At 29.3% G+C, this 17,517-nt stretch overlaps 2 protein-coding genes across 2 annotated transcripts; both read left to right on the top strand.

Annotated features, from left to right (window-relative positions):
- Positions 1-8,270: 8,270 nt before the first annotated feature.
- LOC133700234 (protein DETOXIFICATION 40-like) lies at positions 8,271-11,843 on the top strand. Its single transcript, XM_062123783.1, has 7 exons — positions 8,271-8,562; positions 8,716-9,347; positions 9,475-9,531; positions 10,169-10,407; positions 10,959-11,077; positions 11,300-11,386; positions 11,593-11,843. Exons 1-7 carry the CDS (start codon positions 8,464-8,466, stop codon positions 11,656-11,658), a joined length of 1,299 nt encoding a protein of 432 aa, XP_061979767.1. The 5' UTR covers positions 8,271-8,463; the 3' UTR covers positions 11,659-11,843.
- A 4,566-nt stretch (positions 11,844-16,409) lies between these two features.
- LOC133698928 (pectinesterase inhibitor-like) lies at positions 16,410-16,973 on the top strand. The gene has a single exon (XM_062122039.1). It carries the CDS (start codon positions 16,410-16,412, stop codon positions 16,971-16,973), a length of 564 nt encoding a protein of 187 aa, XP_061978023.1.
- The last annotated feature ends 544 nt before the right edge of the window (positions 16,974-17,517 follow it).

Here is a 17,517-nt window from a genome sequence, read left to right as displayed (position 1 = left end):
TGCACCAACTAATGCCGAACCAATTCATGAAACGCCGCCAAAGACGCCAAGATGCATGACAATGAAGAAAAAGGTGAGTCACAATCTTTATGTTAGTATTGCAGATAGGGCAAGTTGCTTGACTTAGATTAAACAGTCGCCTACGTACAAGAAAAGCCTGTACTAATCCGATGTTGGAGTAAAAGCCATAAGAACATTTTAATCTTTGAAGGAGCAAATCCTTTCCATAATAGTTTAGTGAATGTGAATGTACTTGGATACTCTACTTTATCAAGTAGTTTACTGTAAGAGTTGACAGTATGTTGTACAGTGCTTTCAGCTGCCCATTGCCTCAAATCCTCTCTATATGTACTCAAGCTGACCCCATTTAATAAGACAATAAGCTGCTGAAGTTGTGATGTATCTGAAGATCTAATTAATCGCCGATTCCATCTAAAGTTCCAGTTCCAAGAATCTGCCTAATATCCCCTATTTCCACCAGTGTCTCTATTTTTGTGGTTGATATTTCATAAAGTCATGGGAAACAAGGTTGTAAAGTCCCTGCTTCTAGCCATTTAATTATCTATCCAGAAACCTTGAAATAACACTTATTCTTTTAAGATATTTGAAGCTGCCGAATCAGAGTTAATAATGGAATATATTCCTTTCCAAGCATGAGATAATGCAACACTGAAAACTGGAAGGCCACCTTCCATTGGCAAAAGAAGGCTTATACTCCTTTTTATTTGACATGGAAATTTAATCAACTCTTTAAGAAAATGCAAAAAAAAAAATATATATATATCCTACACATAAAGGAACAAAATCATGTGCTAAAAACTTGGAATAATTCTTTTTGTGGTGCTTTTCCATGCATAAAAGAAAACATATATAAGTGGCCACCTTTTTTTTTTTTGGTAGCAAAGTTGTCAATGAAATCCTCTATTCTTTAGAACTCTTCATCAACATGGGTTAAACTTACCTAGCTCAAATTCAATGGCCCTTTTTATCTTCTACTATTAATGTTGTTTTGGTTCTATCCTTCTACAACACAATCACTTCCACAAATTACAAATAGCGTGTTAGGCACGATCATTTTCTTGTTCCAAACAAGACTAGCTAGCTGGGTGTCATAGAGGAACCATTCCATGATCAAGAAATTGGGAAAGATTGCAAATTAAGCAATCCCTGGCTATTCATCATCGTCCATTTTCACATCTATATCCAGATATCGCAAGACATATCATGCATGGTTTTCCACACACGTCCTAGAATCGAACCTTATATATGCAAAAGTGTTAATGACCCTTCAATATGGAATTTCGAAGAGATCCCTTTCTCACTAGTTGCAAGCTTTTTTTATGTCACATTCATGGATTTCTTGCAACAGCTGAGAATATTGTGGCTTTGGAATTCTACGTCACATCAAGAACGAAGAAGAAAACCATTTCGATAGTGGGGGATAATCTATAACTAGAATAATGGAATGGCTAGAGGAGTAAGTGCTTTCTCTTTTCACTAAAAGAAGTGTTTATCTGCACACTTTTTCTTTCATGACAGCAATTAGAAGCACGGGAACCCTCCATTTTCATCGCAAGGCATTTAATTTTATTCATTTTTAGTCTTTAATATATTAGACTTTAATCAATATGATTTAGAAACAAAGTGTAAAATTTTCCTCTGAATGGTGTAATTCTCTTTATAAACCGAACAAAACAATGGAAAATATTTGAGGATATGATGGAACGACTCGCTTGAAAATATTTGATACTTTATAGATCTATTGGAGATGTTTTTAAGTTTATGGATCCAATTCAAAATTAGTGAATACATATATAAATTGGGGACTAATCTGAGGGTTTCCAATGATGTTCCCAACAAATCGTAACTTGAATCTTACATGTTCATTTCTAATGAGATAAGCACTTAATGCATGGATGGAGAGATTCCTTTCATTGATGATAGGATATAAAAGTATATATATTTTTTTAATTTTTTTTCTTTTTATGGCAAGGCTAAGTTTTGTTTCTCGAAAATCATTTTTTTGGAATTTTTTTATTAAATATGATTATTTTTCAGTTTCGTTGTATAATAGAAAATGAGTTAAAAACTATCTTTTTTAATATTTGATCATTTTGTAAAAAAATAAACTAAGAAATAATACATTTTAAATTGTTAAATTTTTTAAATAATAGAATTTATATTACTATCATATCTAAATTATTTTATTAATATTTATATATAAGAATAATGAAGTGTCATACTATTTTAAAATTTTAAATCTTTAATGAATTTTTTTCCATTCAATCCGAAAACAACTTACTTTATTTAATTTTAATTTTTCTTTTAACTATAAATTAAATTCCATTGATCAGTTTTTCCAAATTCAATAAAAATTTTAAAAAAACTTTCAAGGAAAATCCTTTCTGGCAAACAATGGAAGACATAAATTTATTTTTACATTGCAATAACAACTTGAGTATTTGATTTAATTGGTAATTGGAGATATAATATCTTAATCAAGTAATCCTAAAAAATTTACAAATTAATTTCTGTATAAAGTAATAGAGGGCTAGCTAATACCTAATCCTTCAATCACCATACTGTACAGAGCACCAGTTTTGACACCAAATCACATCAAATAACCATCAAATCAAAAGAATTCATTTCACACTCCCAGATAATATCACAATTTTAAAAGTATTCAAACAAATCAAATAATTTTTTGTTTTGTTTATATTTATATATATATATATATATATATATATATATATATATATATATATATATATATATATATATGAAATCTAAAACGCTTTAAACACATGATTTTTATGATAATGGTTGGACACAACTATGGAATCAATGAACTTCTAGTGATGATGCCTTTTGTTCCACTAACTAAAATTGATAAATAGCAACATAAACGTTGATAAAAAAAATTATTTTATTGTCAATTTCTGACATAAATAGAGATGAATAATTTCCGTTGATAATTGTCAATGCGAATAAATAATTCCACTAGTAATTACTAATGAAATTTCAAATTGATTAGAGATAATAAAAAATAAAAAAATTTCTATCCACAATTTTGTTGAACATTTGACCTGTCAGAGTTTTTCAACAGAATTGTCGATGAATATTTTGTTAGAAAAATTAAATGAATTAATACATGACATTTCTCTCTTCCCTCCATTTAATTTCTTCTTCTTATTTCTGCCAAAATAATCAACATCCCTTCCTTCTATTTTCTCACAAATCCAACCATCATTCTCACAAATCTAGCCACCCCAAACCGCCAACGTCGATCTACATCTATCAATAGTGTCAGCATCCCTTTTTTGGTTTAGTTTATTGTGAAGTTTCACTACACCGAGTGAGCAAACCCATCTGTTTTTTTGTAACCCATTAAATTATGTTCCAGGTTAATTTATTAAAATTTCTTTGTAGTATTTGTAGTTTGCTTGTATATTCAAGTATTTTACAGGTTTTTCCTAGAGAATTTTATTGTATAACTGTATGATTTATATATTAGAGTTTGTTTGAGATTTGATAGAAATTGATTTTATTTTTCATTTGATAAAATTAAGTTTAATTTTGTAACTTAGATGTGTTATAACTGAAAAAAACAATGAGTTGTTTAATAGGTACCAATAAGATTTTGTCAATTTTATTCTCAAGTTGGAAATATGGGGAAATTTTTATGGAATTGATGATAATTAAGATGTATTAATTTAGCTTGAATAAGTTTGAATTGAAAAAATAATGGATAATTAGTTAGTACCAAATATTTGTTGTTAATTTTATTGTTTAGTTCACATTTTTATGCAAAATTGAATTTGTGTAAAAAAGATAATTAGTTATTGGATTGTTAATTCATTTTTAATAAAAAGTTGATTTTTGAATTGATAGTTACATTAATAATAAATGTTATCATCAATATTCTATATAAGTTTCATTACTAATGGATGATCATTCTTTGATATATCAAAATTCTTGTAAAAGGTTGTATAGGCAAAATTATCTTAAAAGGGTTGAAAGTTTTATTAATTTCATACTTTTTAATTGGAAGAATAATAGTGAAGGTAAAATTAGATGTCATGTATGAAGTGTGAGAATAAAAAGTTTCACCATAGAGATGTTGTGATGATACATCTACTTAAAAAGGGTTTGTTGGCGCTCTAAGATTTATCCCTTCTGAACAAGGCCTATTAGATACAAGTAACATTTTTGCCTCAGTATTCACATTGTTAAAATACTTCATCATTGTTTGACATTCATCTACTTTAAGTTTTCGATGCATATATAATACATCTTCTCCTTCGATCCAACTAAACTTTGACTTAAGTTGCTTGATTACCATGAAGAGAAGGATCATGATTAATAGATAATAAATTGAATAAGATGTGATGCTTCATTGTATAATAAAATTTAATTTGTTTTGGACAATTGTTGGTGCTTTATAATGCATTATATTTACTTTTGTATAATTTTAGAGATATGTTCATTGTTTCAATAATTGCACGAGTATTTTTATTTTGTTGTGGTTGTGAATTTAATGTGAGAAATTGTTGGATTGAATGTGCTTGGTGGTGTTATTGTTTTATGTTTAGATTGGAAATGGGATTATAAAAACTAACAAAAAAATTCCTTAATTGCTGACAAATTCAATGACAAAAATTAAGGTTATTTTTTATGAAATCATCGATGAACTTTTTATTTTTGTTAGAAAGTTACAGAAGGCTTTAGGTTTACCAATAAAATGAGCGAGAGACTAGTTCGCCAGAAATTAAGATTTGTATTTTTGGAAGAATCGATGATGAACTTGTAATTTTTGTCGGAAAGTTATAAAAGGTTTTGGGTATTTTGTTAGAATTAGTGACGGACTAGCCCATAAAAATGAAGGTTCTTATTTTTGACAGAATCGGTGACACAATAAAAAATATTGAATGGAGAAAAAGCTTAAAGTCTAATAAAAACGTAGCTGCTTTATCGAGCAGTAATATCAGTGATCATGAACATGCCATTAATTTAGGTGTCGAACATGTAGAGACATTTGAAGAGACACCTTCTGCACACATTACCAACCAAAGCTCATTCAATGTGGGCTGAAGAGCTAGAATCCCTTTTTCATAAGACTTTTATATAAGAAAACTTATTGTAGAATGGAAGACTGACCACACAATTTTTTCTCACTGTTAAAGTTATTTTTTGAATTATGTTATTTGAAGTTTTACATTAAATAAAAATGACTTTGATGAATTAATTTTCAGGTTTACCAATACTGAAATAGCTTGTTTGATCACAATGCAATTTGGTAAGTATCAAGCAATATTATGATGGAATAGGCAATGAAATATTTCTAATGGAATCAATGATGAAAAATTCCATCGGCAATTAAGGTGGATTTTCAACAAAATATGAGTTGGAATATTTCACTTGTAAATAAGGTTGCCAGCAAAGTTACTGATGAAAAATGAGTGAAAAAATCTAATTTTTAGATTAAGTATTTCATTGGCAATACTGTTAGAAAAAGAAGTTACTTACAGAATCAATGACGAAACATAAATTCCCGACAAGTATATTGTTGATGACATGTTTTCATTGAAAATTTTATCAAAATAGTACTTGCCAATTGAAGTTTTTCCTTAATATCAACATAATATTCAGTTGACTTTTTCCAATTTTTTAGTTTGATCATTGCCTTGGGTAGATGTATTTTACAACATTAGGTTCAAATTTTATGGTGGGACTAGATGGTATGCAATATTAGGTCGAAGTTGGACTGGATTTGTATCATATATCATGTTTATTAAATATGCTTTAAGAGATAAACACAAAGTCTGTGTTGCAAGATAAAATTCAAAGAAATTGAAGGCCATAACATTAAAGTTTATTTATTTTTCTTGATAAATGATTAGAGTTCTTTATATTTACATTAAATTAAAATGACTTTCAATGAATTGATTTTCAGGATTATTGATAATGAAGCGGTTTGTTTGATCACATCTACGACAAAACCATCGTTCAAAGAACCATTGTTTCAATGGAATCAACTTCAAGATCTTCCAAAATTGATGAATATGGTATATGATTGGTGGGGGAAATTTAAAGTTAGATAAATAAAATATAGTTTCTTTTTAATTTTAAAAACTAACTTGTATATGAATTGACTTTTAAAGGAATTTTTTACTAAGAAGCAAAACATAAAAGGATGATCAGGAGAGTGTGGGAAAACCACAATGCAATTTGGTAAATATCAAACATTCTGATGAAATAGGCGATGAAAAATTTATGATGGAATCGGTGACAGAGAATTCCATTGGTAATTAAGGTAGCCAACAAAGTTATCGATGGGAAATGAGTGAAAAAAATATATTTTTTGCATGAATATTTTGTTAGTGATATAATCAGAAAAAGAAGTTGCTGATGGAATCGATGACGGAGCACCAATTCCTGATAATTATATTATCGATGACTTGTTTTTGTCAAAAAATTTATCGGTATAGTAATTATCGGTAGAAGTTTCTCCTTAATGTCAACAGAATATTCTATCAATTTTTTTTATTTTATTTTCTGATGGTGTTCAATCATTACCTTGGTTAGATCATATTTTACAACATTAGGTTCAAATTTGATGGTGGGATTGGATGGTATGCAACATCATGTTCAAGTTGGAATAGATGTATATCATAAATCATGGCTATTGAATATGGTCTAACAGACCAACACAAAGATAGTGTCGTATGATAAAATTTAAAGAGAGTGAAGGACATAACGTTTAAAGTTCTTTCTTTATTTTTATTTTTTAAAATGTTTACAGTTCTTTATGTTTACACTAAATGAAAATGACTTTGATAAATTTATTTTTAGGTTTACCAATATTGAAGTGGTCTATTTGATCACATCTATGACAAAACCATCGTTAAAAGAACAATTATTTCAATGGAGTCAGCTTGAAAATCATCCTAAATTGATGTATATGATAGATGCTTGGTAGAGAAATCTTAAGATGAGATAAATAATATATAGTTTTTTAAAATTTTTAAACCTAATTCAAGTATATTGTTAGTGACATGTTTTCATTGACACTTTTGTTAGTATAGTAATTGTTGGCAGAAGTTTTTCCTTAACATCATTATAATATTCCATTGACTTTTTTCAATTTTCTAATGGTGTTCAATCATTGCTTTGGTTAGATTGTATTTTACAACATTAGTTTCAAATTTTATGGTGAGACTAGATGATATGTAACACCTGGTCCATGTTGGGCTAGATGTGTATCATACATATATCATGGTTATTGAATATGGTTTAACAAACTAATACAAAGACAGTATCGCAAGATAAAATCTAAAAAGAGTGAAGATCATAATGTTTAGAGTTCTTTTTTATTATTTATTTTATAAATGTTTAGAGTTCTTTATGTTTAAAAAATCTATAACATAGTACTTTAACTCGTATTAATTTATGACCTTAAAGAAAATAAAGTTATGAAGCATTTGATGATGCATATATACTATCATTAGACTACGTAGAATGCCTACCAGGCTTGTTTATGAATTAGTAGGACATAGATTAGTCCAAGAAGAAGCTTGATCATACCGAAAAAACCATTTAGATAGAAAAACTCATAATTTTTTGAATCATTTTTAAATTTGGTCAAAAGATTTCGTATGTCTATTTCTATATGGGATCAACTTATATGTTATAATCAACTGAGTTCAAAATGATCTTCAAATTAGGTTAAAAAATGCTCTTTCATTCAATTTTGTTATTTTCCTTTTATTTATTAGATTTCTAGTTTAATTTTGAATTTTATATTGTTTTTTATTTGATTTAAGATTATGATTTTTCAATTTTATAAAAATAAGTTATTTTTCTATTTAAAGAATTGTAAATCTTTTAAGATTCAAACTGAGAGAAATATTCATTAATAAAACACAAATAAGAACTCTAAGTTATTTAGACCCTTTTTAGCAAAATTCTGTCTTGTTTTTTATTCTTTTTATCAAGTTCCCCTATGTTATTTTCTCTGAACACATTTATATGTTGGTTTTCTCTTAGTTCAAATTAATGGTTCGAACTACACATTTGGGATTTAGAAAACACCAACAAATGTTTTTATACCACAACAATCAACAAAAATGAAGGAACTCAACTAATGGTTTTCAAATATGAGGGACTAAGATATAACAAAGTTCAAATCCAAGGACTATAGAACAATTTATCAGCATTTATTCGATATATAAGCTCAAATTAGTAGCGCAAAAGAGGAGGAGAATGGACTCTGATACTTCAAGATTAAGCTCTAAAGTCTCTCACCATGACGAGACTGTAAGCAATGAGCTTGAAGAAATACTAACAAATAATCAATCACCATACTCTAAGAGACTCCGTTTAGCTTCCTGGGTTGAACTGAAATTGCTTTTCCAGCTTGCAGCTCCGGCTGTGATAGTTTACTTGCTCAATAATGTGATTTCCATGTCTACTCAGATCTTTTGTGGGCATCTTGGAAACCTTGAGCTTGCTGCTGTCTCTCTTGGCAACACTGGCATCCAAGTTTTTGCTTATGGCCTTCTGGTACGTAACACCTTCTCTCGCTCTTATATATGTCTCTTTTCCCTTCTAAATTTGTGTGTACTAGAGGAAGGATTTGGAAGTATCAGCTTATATGAAGTAGAAAATTATCCTCTAGTTTTGTTAAAGCAGGTTTGATTTTGTTTTGTCTTGCAGCTTGGAATGGGAAGTGCAGTGGAAACCCTATGTGGCCAAGCATATGGAGCGAATAGATATGAAATTCTAGGCATATACCTCCAAAGATCAACTATTCTCCTCATGCTAACAGCTCTCCCTCTAATGGTGATCTACATATTTTCCAAACCTATCTTGATTTTTCTAGGTGAACCAGTCAACATAGCATCAGCAGCTGCGGTTTTTGTCCGTGGACTCATCCCTCAAATTTTTGCTTATGCTGCAAACTTCCCTATTCAAAAATTCTTGCAATCCCAAAGCATAATTGTACCTAGTGCATACATATCAGTAGGTGCACTTGTGGTGCATCTTTTTCTAACCTGGCTTGCAGTCTTCAAATGGGACTGGGGCTTGTTAGGTGCGGGCCTTGTGTTGAGTCTGTCTTGGTGGATCATAGTGGTGGCTCAATTTGCATACATTGCAATGGGTAAGACGTGTAGAAACACATGGAAAGGTTTTAGTTTGCAGGCCTTTAATGGTCTTTGGAGGTTCTTTAAATTGTCTGCTGCCTCAGCAGTAATGTTGTGTTTAGAGACTTGGTACTTTCAGATTTTAGTCTTGATTGCTGGATTGCTTAAAAATGCTGAGGTTGCGTTGGATTCTCTCTCAGTTTGGTAAGCCATGAGATAGACTTGATGCTTTCAGATTTTCTCTGTCTCTTGCTAGGTACTTCAAGAAAAGAAAGAAAAAGCTTGGTGACTGACTGAAATGTTAACACTATTTATTCATCTCTATATGCAGCACGACAATATTAGGATGGGTGTTCATGATTTCAGTTGGATTTAACTCTGCTGCAAGGCCAGTTAAAATTTTCTATCTTGGCTTTTGTTATATCAAAATTGTGCTCCAGCATGTTTCTATCCAAATTTATGTAAATAAAACTTAAAAGAAGAGAATATTACCTCACTAATTATTATATATACCAATTTAATTACACATCTAACTCAACCTTGGGTTTATATAGGGTTTAGAGCTCTGAAGTATAGATTAAAACTAGATTTAATAACTATGATTATTTTTAAATAATTTATAGTCTCAAATCAATTCCTGCCCCATATTATAATTAAATTTTGAGCAGATTGCAAATCATATCAATTATCATTATAATAAATCTTTATCTGAATTTTCAAAATATGAGAAGTCTTAATTTTATTATTTTTTAAATGATTCATGATACATATTATTTTTTAAATTAAGTACCCTTCTCATCATATTATTGATATTGTGTTTATGTATCTGATTTAATCCATAATATTTTCATTAACATCAACATGGATAGTTGCATAATAAAAGATGGTCATAAGCACCTAACATAATATGAAACTAAATGAATTACATTAGTTTTAAATCATAATATATATATATATATATATATATATATATATATTATTGCATAGAACACAAAAATTGACAACATTTACTTGATTTCAAACAGTGTGAGAGTGAGCAATGAGCTAGGAGCAGGGCATCCAAAATCAGCATCATTTTCAGTCGTTGTGGTGACTTTATGTTCATTTATAATTTCAGTAATTGCAGCCATTATTGTGATGATATTTCGAGACTCCATTAGCTATATCTTCACTGAAGGTGAAGTTGTTGCTAAAGCTGCCTCTGATCTCTCTCCATTCCTCGCTGCCACTCTCATACTAAATGGCATTCAGCCTGTTCTGTCCGGTAACAATCTTTAACCAAAAAAATGTTCTTCTCCTTAACAATCTTCACTGAAGGTGAAGCTGGTATTGCCGTTTACCTTTCTCTGTAATTTAGTAAGCATGAAAGTGTTGATAGTTGTCATCAAGCAAACGATGAGAGTGAAGCAAGAAACGTTTGTATTCATAAAATATATATTAGCATGCAAAGCTAGCTTCAAGGCACAGGGCCAAGAGCAATAGCTGCGAAAAGCTGCCAGCTTGAAGCATAGAGTTAATACATACATAAAATTCAAACAACTGAGCTAATGTCAAAACATGGTGAAGCCAAATTGGCAGCTGGCTGTACACACCCGGAAGCTCAAGGTCAAATTAGTATATACAAATTGAAGCAAGGCAGATCATATAGAGTAAAGAAACATGATGGTTGCCATAATGGTGCTCACAACTCAATAGAAAAATGTTCTTCTGTTCAGAGATAGAACTTCATATCATCTGCATTACAGTGCTGATCACTCCTTACCCTGTGCACTGTAATGGTTGCCATAACTGTAGATAAATTTGTTTGTGTTGAAGGGGTGGCTGTTGGATGTGGATGGCAAGCATTTGTTGCATATGTGAATGTAGGGTGCTACTACCTTCTTGGTATTCCACTAGGGGTGCTTCTTGGTTTTAAATTTGACCTTGGTGCCAAGGTAATATACTATTGCCTTGCTTTTAATTACCTTTATTTTATTTTATGATAATAAAAGCAAAACTTTTAATTGCCATAAAGGTTTGCTTACAAACCATATGAATCCTTCAAATCTTGAATTGCAGAATTTTGAGAACAAGATGTCTGAAACTGAAGTAGTGGAGTTATATTTGTCAATTTAAAGGTATATATAATACATAACTATTTACTGTAATTTCTGCAGGGAATATGGTCAGGCATGCTGGGAGGCACACTTTTGCAAACTATTATTTTGTTATGGGTTACTTTGAGAACAGATTGGAATAAAGAGGTAAAAAATTAAATTAATATTTTTTATGATTTTATATATTTTAATCTTCCAAATACCCTATAATTTTTTTTATTATTATTTTAAGCTAGTTAGTTCCCTTTCAAAGGATTTTTATCATAATCTTTTCATTTCATCCTTATTTTTTCAGAAAAAGAAATAAAATAGCAGATAAAGCAGAAATTAATTACTAGTGTCAAAATTTTCAGGTGGAGAATGCGAAGAACCGGTTGAATACATGGGATGACAAAAGGCAGCCACCTCTGCAGGAGTAAAGTGTTTGGCTGGAATGTTTGGAATCAGTAAAGAAGGATCTGCCCTCTGTATCCAATCTTTGGGATTGAAAGATGACGTGAAACAAGTAATGATGACAAATTAACAGTGGAAGGCTACTACGTTCTTGTAATATACTTTTAGCTTTTTAGATAATTATATTTATTGAATAAAACATTTAACTTCAGCTCGTCTTGATTAAAAAAATAAGGTTAATGATAAAGCCCAATTTAAAAGCTAAGAAAACCTCCTATAATTTGTAAAGAAATAATTCGTTTTTTTAGGCTCAGACAAATAAATGACTAACTTTCTTTGAATATAACTACATTTTAGATTTTATTTTCTCTACATTTATTATGTATATAAAAACTTTCTAAAAATCCACTCTATTTCTACTAATATTAATTTTATGTAAGAAATAGTGTGTAAAAATTCTTTAAGAACCCATCCCCCCAACACACATGACTAACTTTCTTTGAATATAACTCCATTTTAGATTTTATTCTCTCTACATTTATTATGTATATAAAAACTTTTTAAAAATCTACTATATTTCTATTAATATTAATTTTGTGTAAGAAATAATGTGTAAAAATCCCCCCACGCGCGCGCGCGCGCGCGCGCGCACACACACACACACACACACATATATATATATATATATATATATATATCAGGGGGTATTTCCCCCATTAATAAATATATTAAGGATTTTTTTTCTTATTAATACATATGTCAAGAATATTTGTCATCAACATTAATACATATGTAACATCCTAATTTTTAACACATGTTGTGTCCAAATAATATACTTATATGAAACATTAGGGTCAATCTTTTATTTATTTATAATTCATTTATATAAGTGGTTAAACAAAGTCTTACGGTATTAAAGATCCTACCAGAATTGCAACTGAATTTTCTCTATACTTACCCCATATTGACATCTTCGGTCACAACCCAAACAACACAACAATCATGGTCTACCTATTCTGGACTTTATCCCATATCAACATAATTCAAGATTGACATATAATAAATTTTCTTCCATAAAATACGAATAATAAAGCTTAAAAATCAAAGGACAAGCATATAAAATATATAACAAGAAAAGTAAATGCATGGTACTACATCTAAACAGTTTACAAAATGATTAATTTACATAATAAAGTTAAGGATTATACTAATTATACATAAGAAGTGTGTAAGTATAAAATATACTTAATACAATAAAATATAACCCCAATATATCAATTATGTCTGTAGTGTGTGATGATCCTACAAATAACAACAATAAAATAATAAACAATTTAATAATAAAATTCACAAATGCTCCCTAGTATTTAAATAAATTTTGATAATTCTCAACACACTAATTATCATTTTCCTTAATATAACATATTTTCCCTTCCAATCTAAAATTTTAGTTGCTTTAGAATCATAACCTCATTCTCACCTCCAAAAGTCATATTCAATATTCATAACACTTCATCTTATTTGTTTTATTTTAATAATACAAACGATATATTATTGACTTTCATTTAACCATGAACGCAACAAATAGCAGCTTCCACTCAACGATGAAAACTATAGACATTAGCTTTTATCCAGTTATAAAAGTAATATAACAATGACTTTCATTCATTAATAGAAGCAAGCAACATATCAATGACTTCCATTCATTAATAAAATTACAAACATTAACTTTCATCAAATGATGTAAACAACATATCATTGGTTTCCATTCAATGATGGGAGCTACAAACGTTGGCTTTCATCCAACTATGAAAGCAACATAACAATAACTTTTTTTTTTCAAGAAAACAACACACATTGGCTTCATTCAATATGAAAGCACTATAATTATCGGCTTCCCTTCAATAATTAAAGTAACAAACATTGACTTCTATTCAATAAAGAAAGCAACATAATCATTGATTTTCCATAAACCCTTTTCCAATAGACTTTTGTCACCTCTACCAAAGTTTATCAAGTGTAAGAAATCAAAGACTAATATACAAAATTAAAAAGACTAAGGTGCAAAAAGATGGTCACTGTCAAAACCACCAAAATTAATTCTAAATTTTCTCTTTTTAAGGAATTGATTTTCATAGCACAATAGTGAGAGCCAGGTCAAACCCAAGAAAAATTATTCTAATTCTTCTTACAAGAAACTATAATAAAGATTAAGGATTAAATTGAAAACTGAAGAAAAATAAAATTCCAAAAACAAAACGTAAAATATAATTTAGTGTTTATATATTCGATTCAAAGAGATTGTTCATTCAACAAATTATATTGATCATCAAAGTAAAATAAATATTCTATTTAATTCAAGAAAATATTTGAATTCCTTTAAGCAAGAAAGATTGAAAAATATTAAATTAATTAGAAAAAAGCCCTAATTAATTCCTTAATGTCAATCAAATTCAAGATTGAAAAATAATTTTTATATTTGGTGATGAAAGCTTTAAGAGTAAAAAATGATCAAGTATTCCATGCTATTATTAAAAAAACTTAACGATGTTTTATTTTTTTTATTCTTTTAAATTGAAAGTTAAATCAACCAAATTCATTTATTTTGCTTCCTTCTTGTCCAAATCAATAATTACAGATTGAAAAATTTATTAAAAAAAAAAGCATGTTTATAGCAAAAACCATTCAAAAAGCTTGAATGAAAACAATAAATCACGTATCAAATTCGGGTAAAATAAGTAGTTGAATGTTCAAAAATAAAGTTGAAAATATCTCTTCTCACAATCTAAAAAAATAATTAGAAAATTTAAATTCATTAGCTGTGAATTTTGGATTTTTCAGGTGGTGAAAGCTTGCAGTTGATTGGATTCTTGGAATGACAATAAAGAAACACTCTTGAAGGAGTAAAAAGGACATTGATTTAGGTTTAGTGGATATTTTGTTTGCCTTTAAGGAGACATTTTTACTAAATAAATCTCAAGAAGCAAGAGGTTTCCTTTTCATTTCTTGTAGTTTCTCATATCCTTTTTCCCTTGAATTAATATTCAAGAGTATTGAATTTGGTGCTAATTTTTTAAAATCATTTTAGTTTTATAAAAGGTTTAGCTATTATTTTAAAATTAATCTATAATTCAATTGATTTTGAGTTTAGATCAATATAAGTTGAAATAAAATTAAAAATTAAAAAAACTCCGCTAATTCAATTAATTTGACCTAACTTAGTCATCAATCTATTAACTCTTTCTAAAAAATTTATTTTTATCAAAATAACAATGTTTTAATTTTTTTTATTAAAAAAAGAAGAATTGGGTTAAGCTCTTCGACATGTGATTCAGTTTTTATTTTGGATTAATCTCGGATCTAGTTTTAAAATTATTGTAATGTTTCTTAGTATCCTTAAACCGTAACTTCTGCACTTCCAATTTTAATAGCCAAGCCTTGTAATAGAAATCTCAAACTGTGATGATGGAGGCGTCCCGTAGAGATTCAAAACCCTTGAAACGTGGTTGTAAGAGCACCTCAAAAGTTCTAAAAAAATTGTTCAAATATCAGTTTTCCCTATTAATGATACGTGTGATAATTACCTCCCAATGAATCGTAACAAAGTAGGGTCAACTAACTAGATATTTTTTTATTTAATATTGTTCAATTTTTTCTATATTTTTGAATAAGATTATAGTGTTCTTTTTTTAATATTAACAAGAGTTTTTTTTTTTGTGCAATTCATAGTGTCATTCTTTTTATATTTTATTTGGTTGTTTTACTATAATTGTCTGTGTTTGTTATCTTATAATTAAATAAAAATAATTTTAAAAAATAAAATTATTAAATTTAATCAAATTTATAACTTGAATCGTAAACTCAACAAATTAACTCAAATTAATTTGTTAATCCAAAATATTATCAGTTCAATTTAAAAAAATATATAAAGTTTTTAAATTTTATTTTTAAGTCAAATTGAGTTTTTATTAGTTGGTCAACCTATATTTAAATTGAGAATTTTAATTTATGTTTATTTATCAACTTGACCGCTTAATTTTGATTTGGTGTTAAAATTAATCTCTTTTTACACTCATCTGCTCGTGTAATTCTCAAGTTTTGTGTCTATGGTTAAAAAAAAATTATCTCCTAGAAAAAACGGTTGCAATACTATGACATTTTTTAAAAAAAAGAATAGCTAGAAGAAAGAAGACCAATCCCAGAACAATGAGATCAATGAATATCATGTTTATATGTGTTTAATTAGGTTTTTTTTATATAAAAAAAAATAAAACAGAAGATGACGACGACGACGACGACGACGACTAAGACTTTGGGAGCAAATGGATATTACCATCACGTTATTATGTCTTTACTATTTTGAACAACACAAAGGGTTGGATCTTACACCATATATAGTAAGTTTGATCAAGATAATATCATTTTAGGTTCAAAAAATTTCTAAATATACAACCCAGAAATAAACGATTCTTTGAGAACATCCAAGGTAGGATTTAGAGGGGTGAGGAAGGGCCCCGTTGTTTTTCTAACTTTATTGACTGTTTCGGAGTTGGCCTGAGAATTATATTGAAGCCCTGAAGAACAGCTTTCTTTAGTGGTTAACCGCATTTGTTTCTTCCATTTCTAGTCTTTAATTGCTTGAATCCTTTTGCTTACTAATTTAACAAAAACTTACCTCATACTAGTTGTCCAAAAAACTATTTTTGAAAAATTAGCCTGTTCTTTTCTTGATATAAAGCCACAAACAACCAGCCCCTTTTAGCAGATTACAGAAAAGATGAAGCCCGTTACAAGTTTCTTCCTGTTTTCTGCAACTCTAAGCCTCACCTTCTTCTTCCACCCATCAGTGGCCAAAGGAAGCACCAACCTAATCCAAGAAGTATGTACAAAAACTCATAACAAGGTTAATTGTGTTGCCAGCCTTGAATCTAACCCTGATAGCAAACAAGCCAATCTACAGCAACTTGGCATAATTGCATTAAACCTTGCATCAACGAACGCAACAAACACATCCTCGTACATCAAGACAACATTGCTTAGTAACAAAACTCTGGGCCCTGTCAATGAGCAAGCCCTAGAAGATTGTTCAGATCAATACTTGGATGCCATCCAGCAACTTGATGACTCATTGGCTGCTCTGTTAGCCAATGCTACTAATGATGTGCGTGCTTGGGTGAGAGCAGCAGTTGCTGATGTTGAATCATGCGAGAATGGGTTCAAGAAACAGGTTCCTGGCCAACAAATGTTGCTGTCTTCGAGAAACGCAGTTTTTCGCCAATTGTGCAACAATGTCTTGGTCATCAACAAACTCTTAAGCCGAACAAGTGCTGGAAGTAATTAAGAGCAGTCGTAAATTTTTCCCAGCCAATCCACAAGGAATTTTCTTTTTCTCATTAAAAGGCCAGCTATCTTGGTAATGAATAATTTTAAACATTATTTGACAAAACTATGGTGTGCTTTCTCTCGATTACCATTGAAGTTATGCAGAAAACTATTGTGAAGGTGAATTTTTTTAATCATATATGAGAGGAGTATTTTTTATTTTTTTACATATAAATTAGAAGAAAAATTACTTTATTTTTACAATAGGAAAATTCAGTAATTCACCAAGAATACCTGTCATAAAAGAAAAAAGTAAACCATTTTATAAAATGTGTATAAGAGATGGTATTTATTTATATATGAATCTCTTTAAATTACTACAACTAGAGCTTCATAACTTGGATTGATTATATCTCGACGACTTAAGGATTCAGAGCTTAATCTAAATTAAATTTTATTTTAAATTATTTTTTAAAATTAACTTAGTCAAACTTGGATGAACTACAACGTTAATCTCTAACCTATTTAACGATATTAAATCTGATTTAAACTCAATTGAATAA

This window comes from Populus nigra, chromosome 7 (genome assembly GCF_951802175.1).
Source record: "Populus nigra chromosome 7, ddPopNigr1.1, whole genome shotgun sequence".
In the NCBI taxonomy this organism is placed as follows: domain Eukaryota; kingdom Viridiplantae; phylum Streptophyta; class Magnoliopsida; order Malpighiales; family Salicaceae; genus Populus; species Populus nigra.
Note: the sequence above shows the minus strand (reverse complement) of the source record. Positions and strands in the feature narration are given on the sequence as shown.

Bases quoted from the DNA above. Each gene is read 5' to 3' on its own strand.
- LOC133698928 (XM_062122039.1), top strand. From the start codon at position 16,410: ATGAAGCCCGTTACAAGTTTCTTCCTGTTTTCTGCAACTCTAAGCCTC.
- LOC133700234 (XM_062123783.1), top strand. From the start codon at position 8,464: ATGTCTACTCAGATCTTTTGTGGGCATCTTGGAAACCTTGAGCTTGCT. The intron at 8,563-8,715 runs GTACGTAACACC...TTTGTCTTGCAG, and splicing joins TTTTTGCTTATGGCCTTCTG to CTTGGAATGGGAAGTGCAGT. The intron at 11,078-11,299 runs GTAATATACTAT...TAATTTCTGCAG, and splicing joins AATTTGACCTTGGTGCCAAG to GGAATATGGTCAGGCATGCT.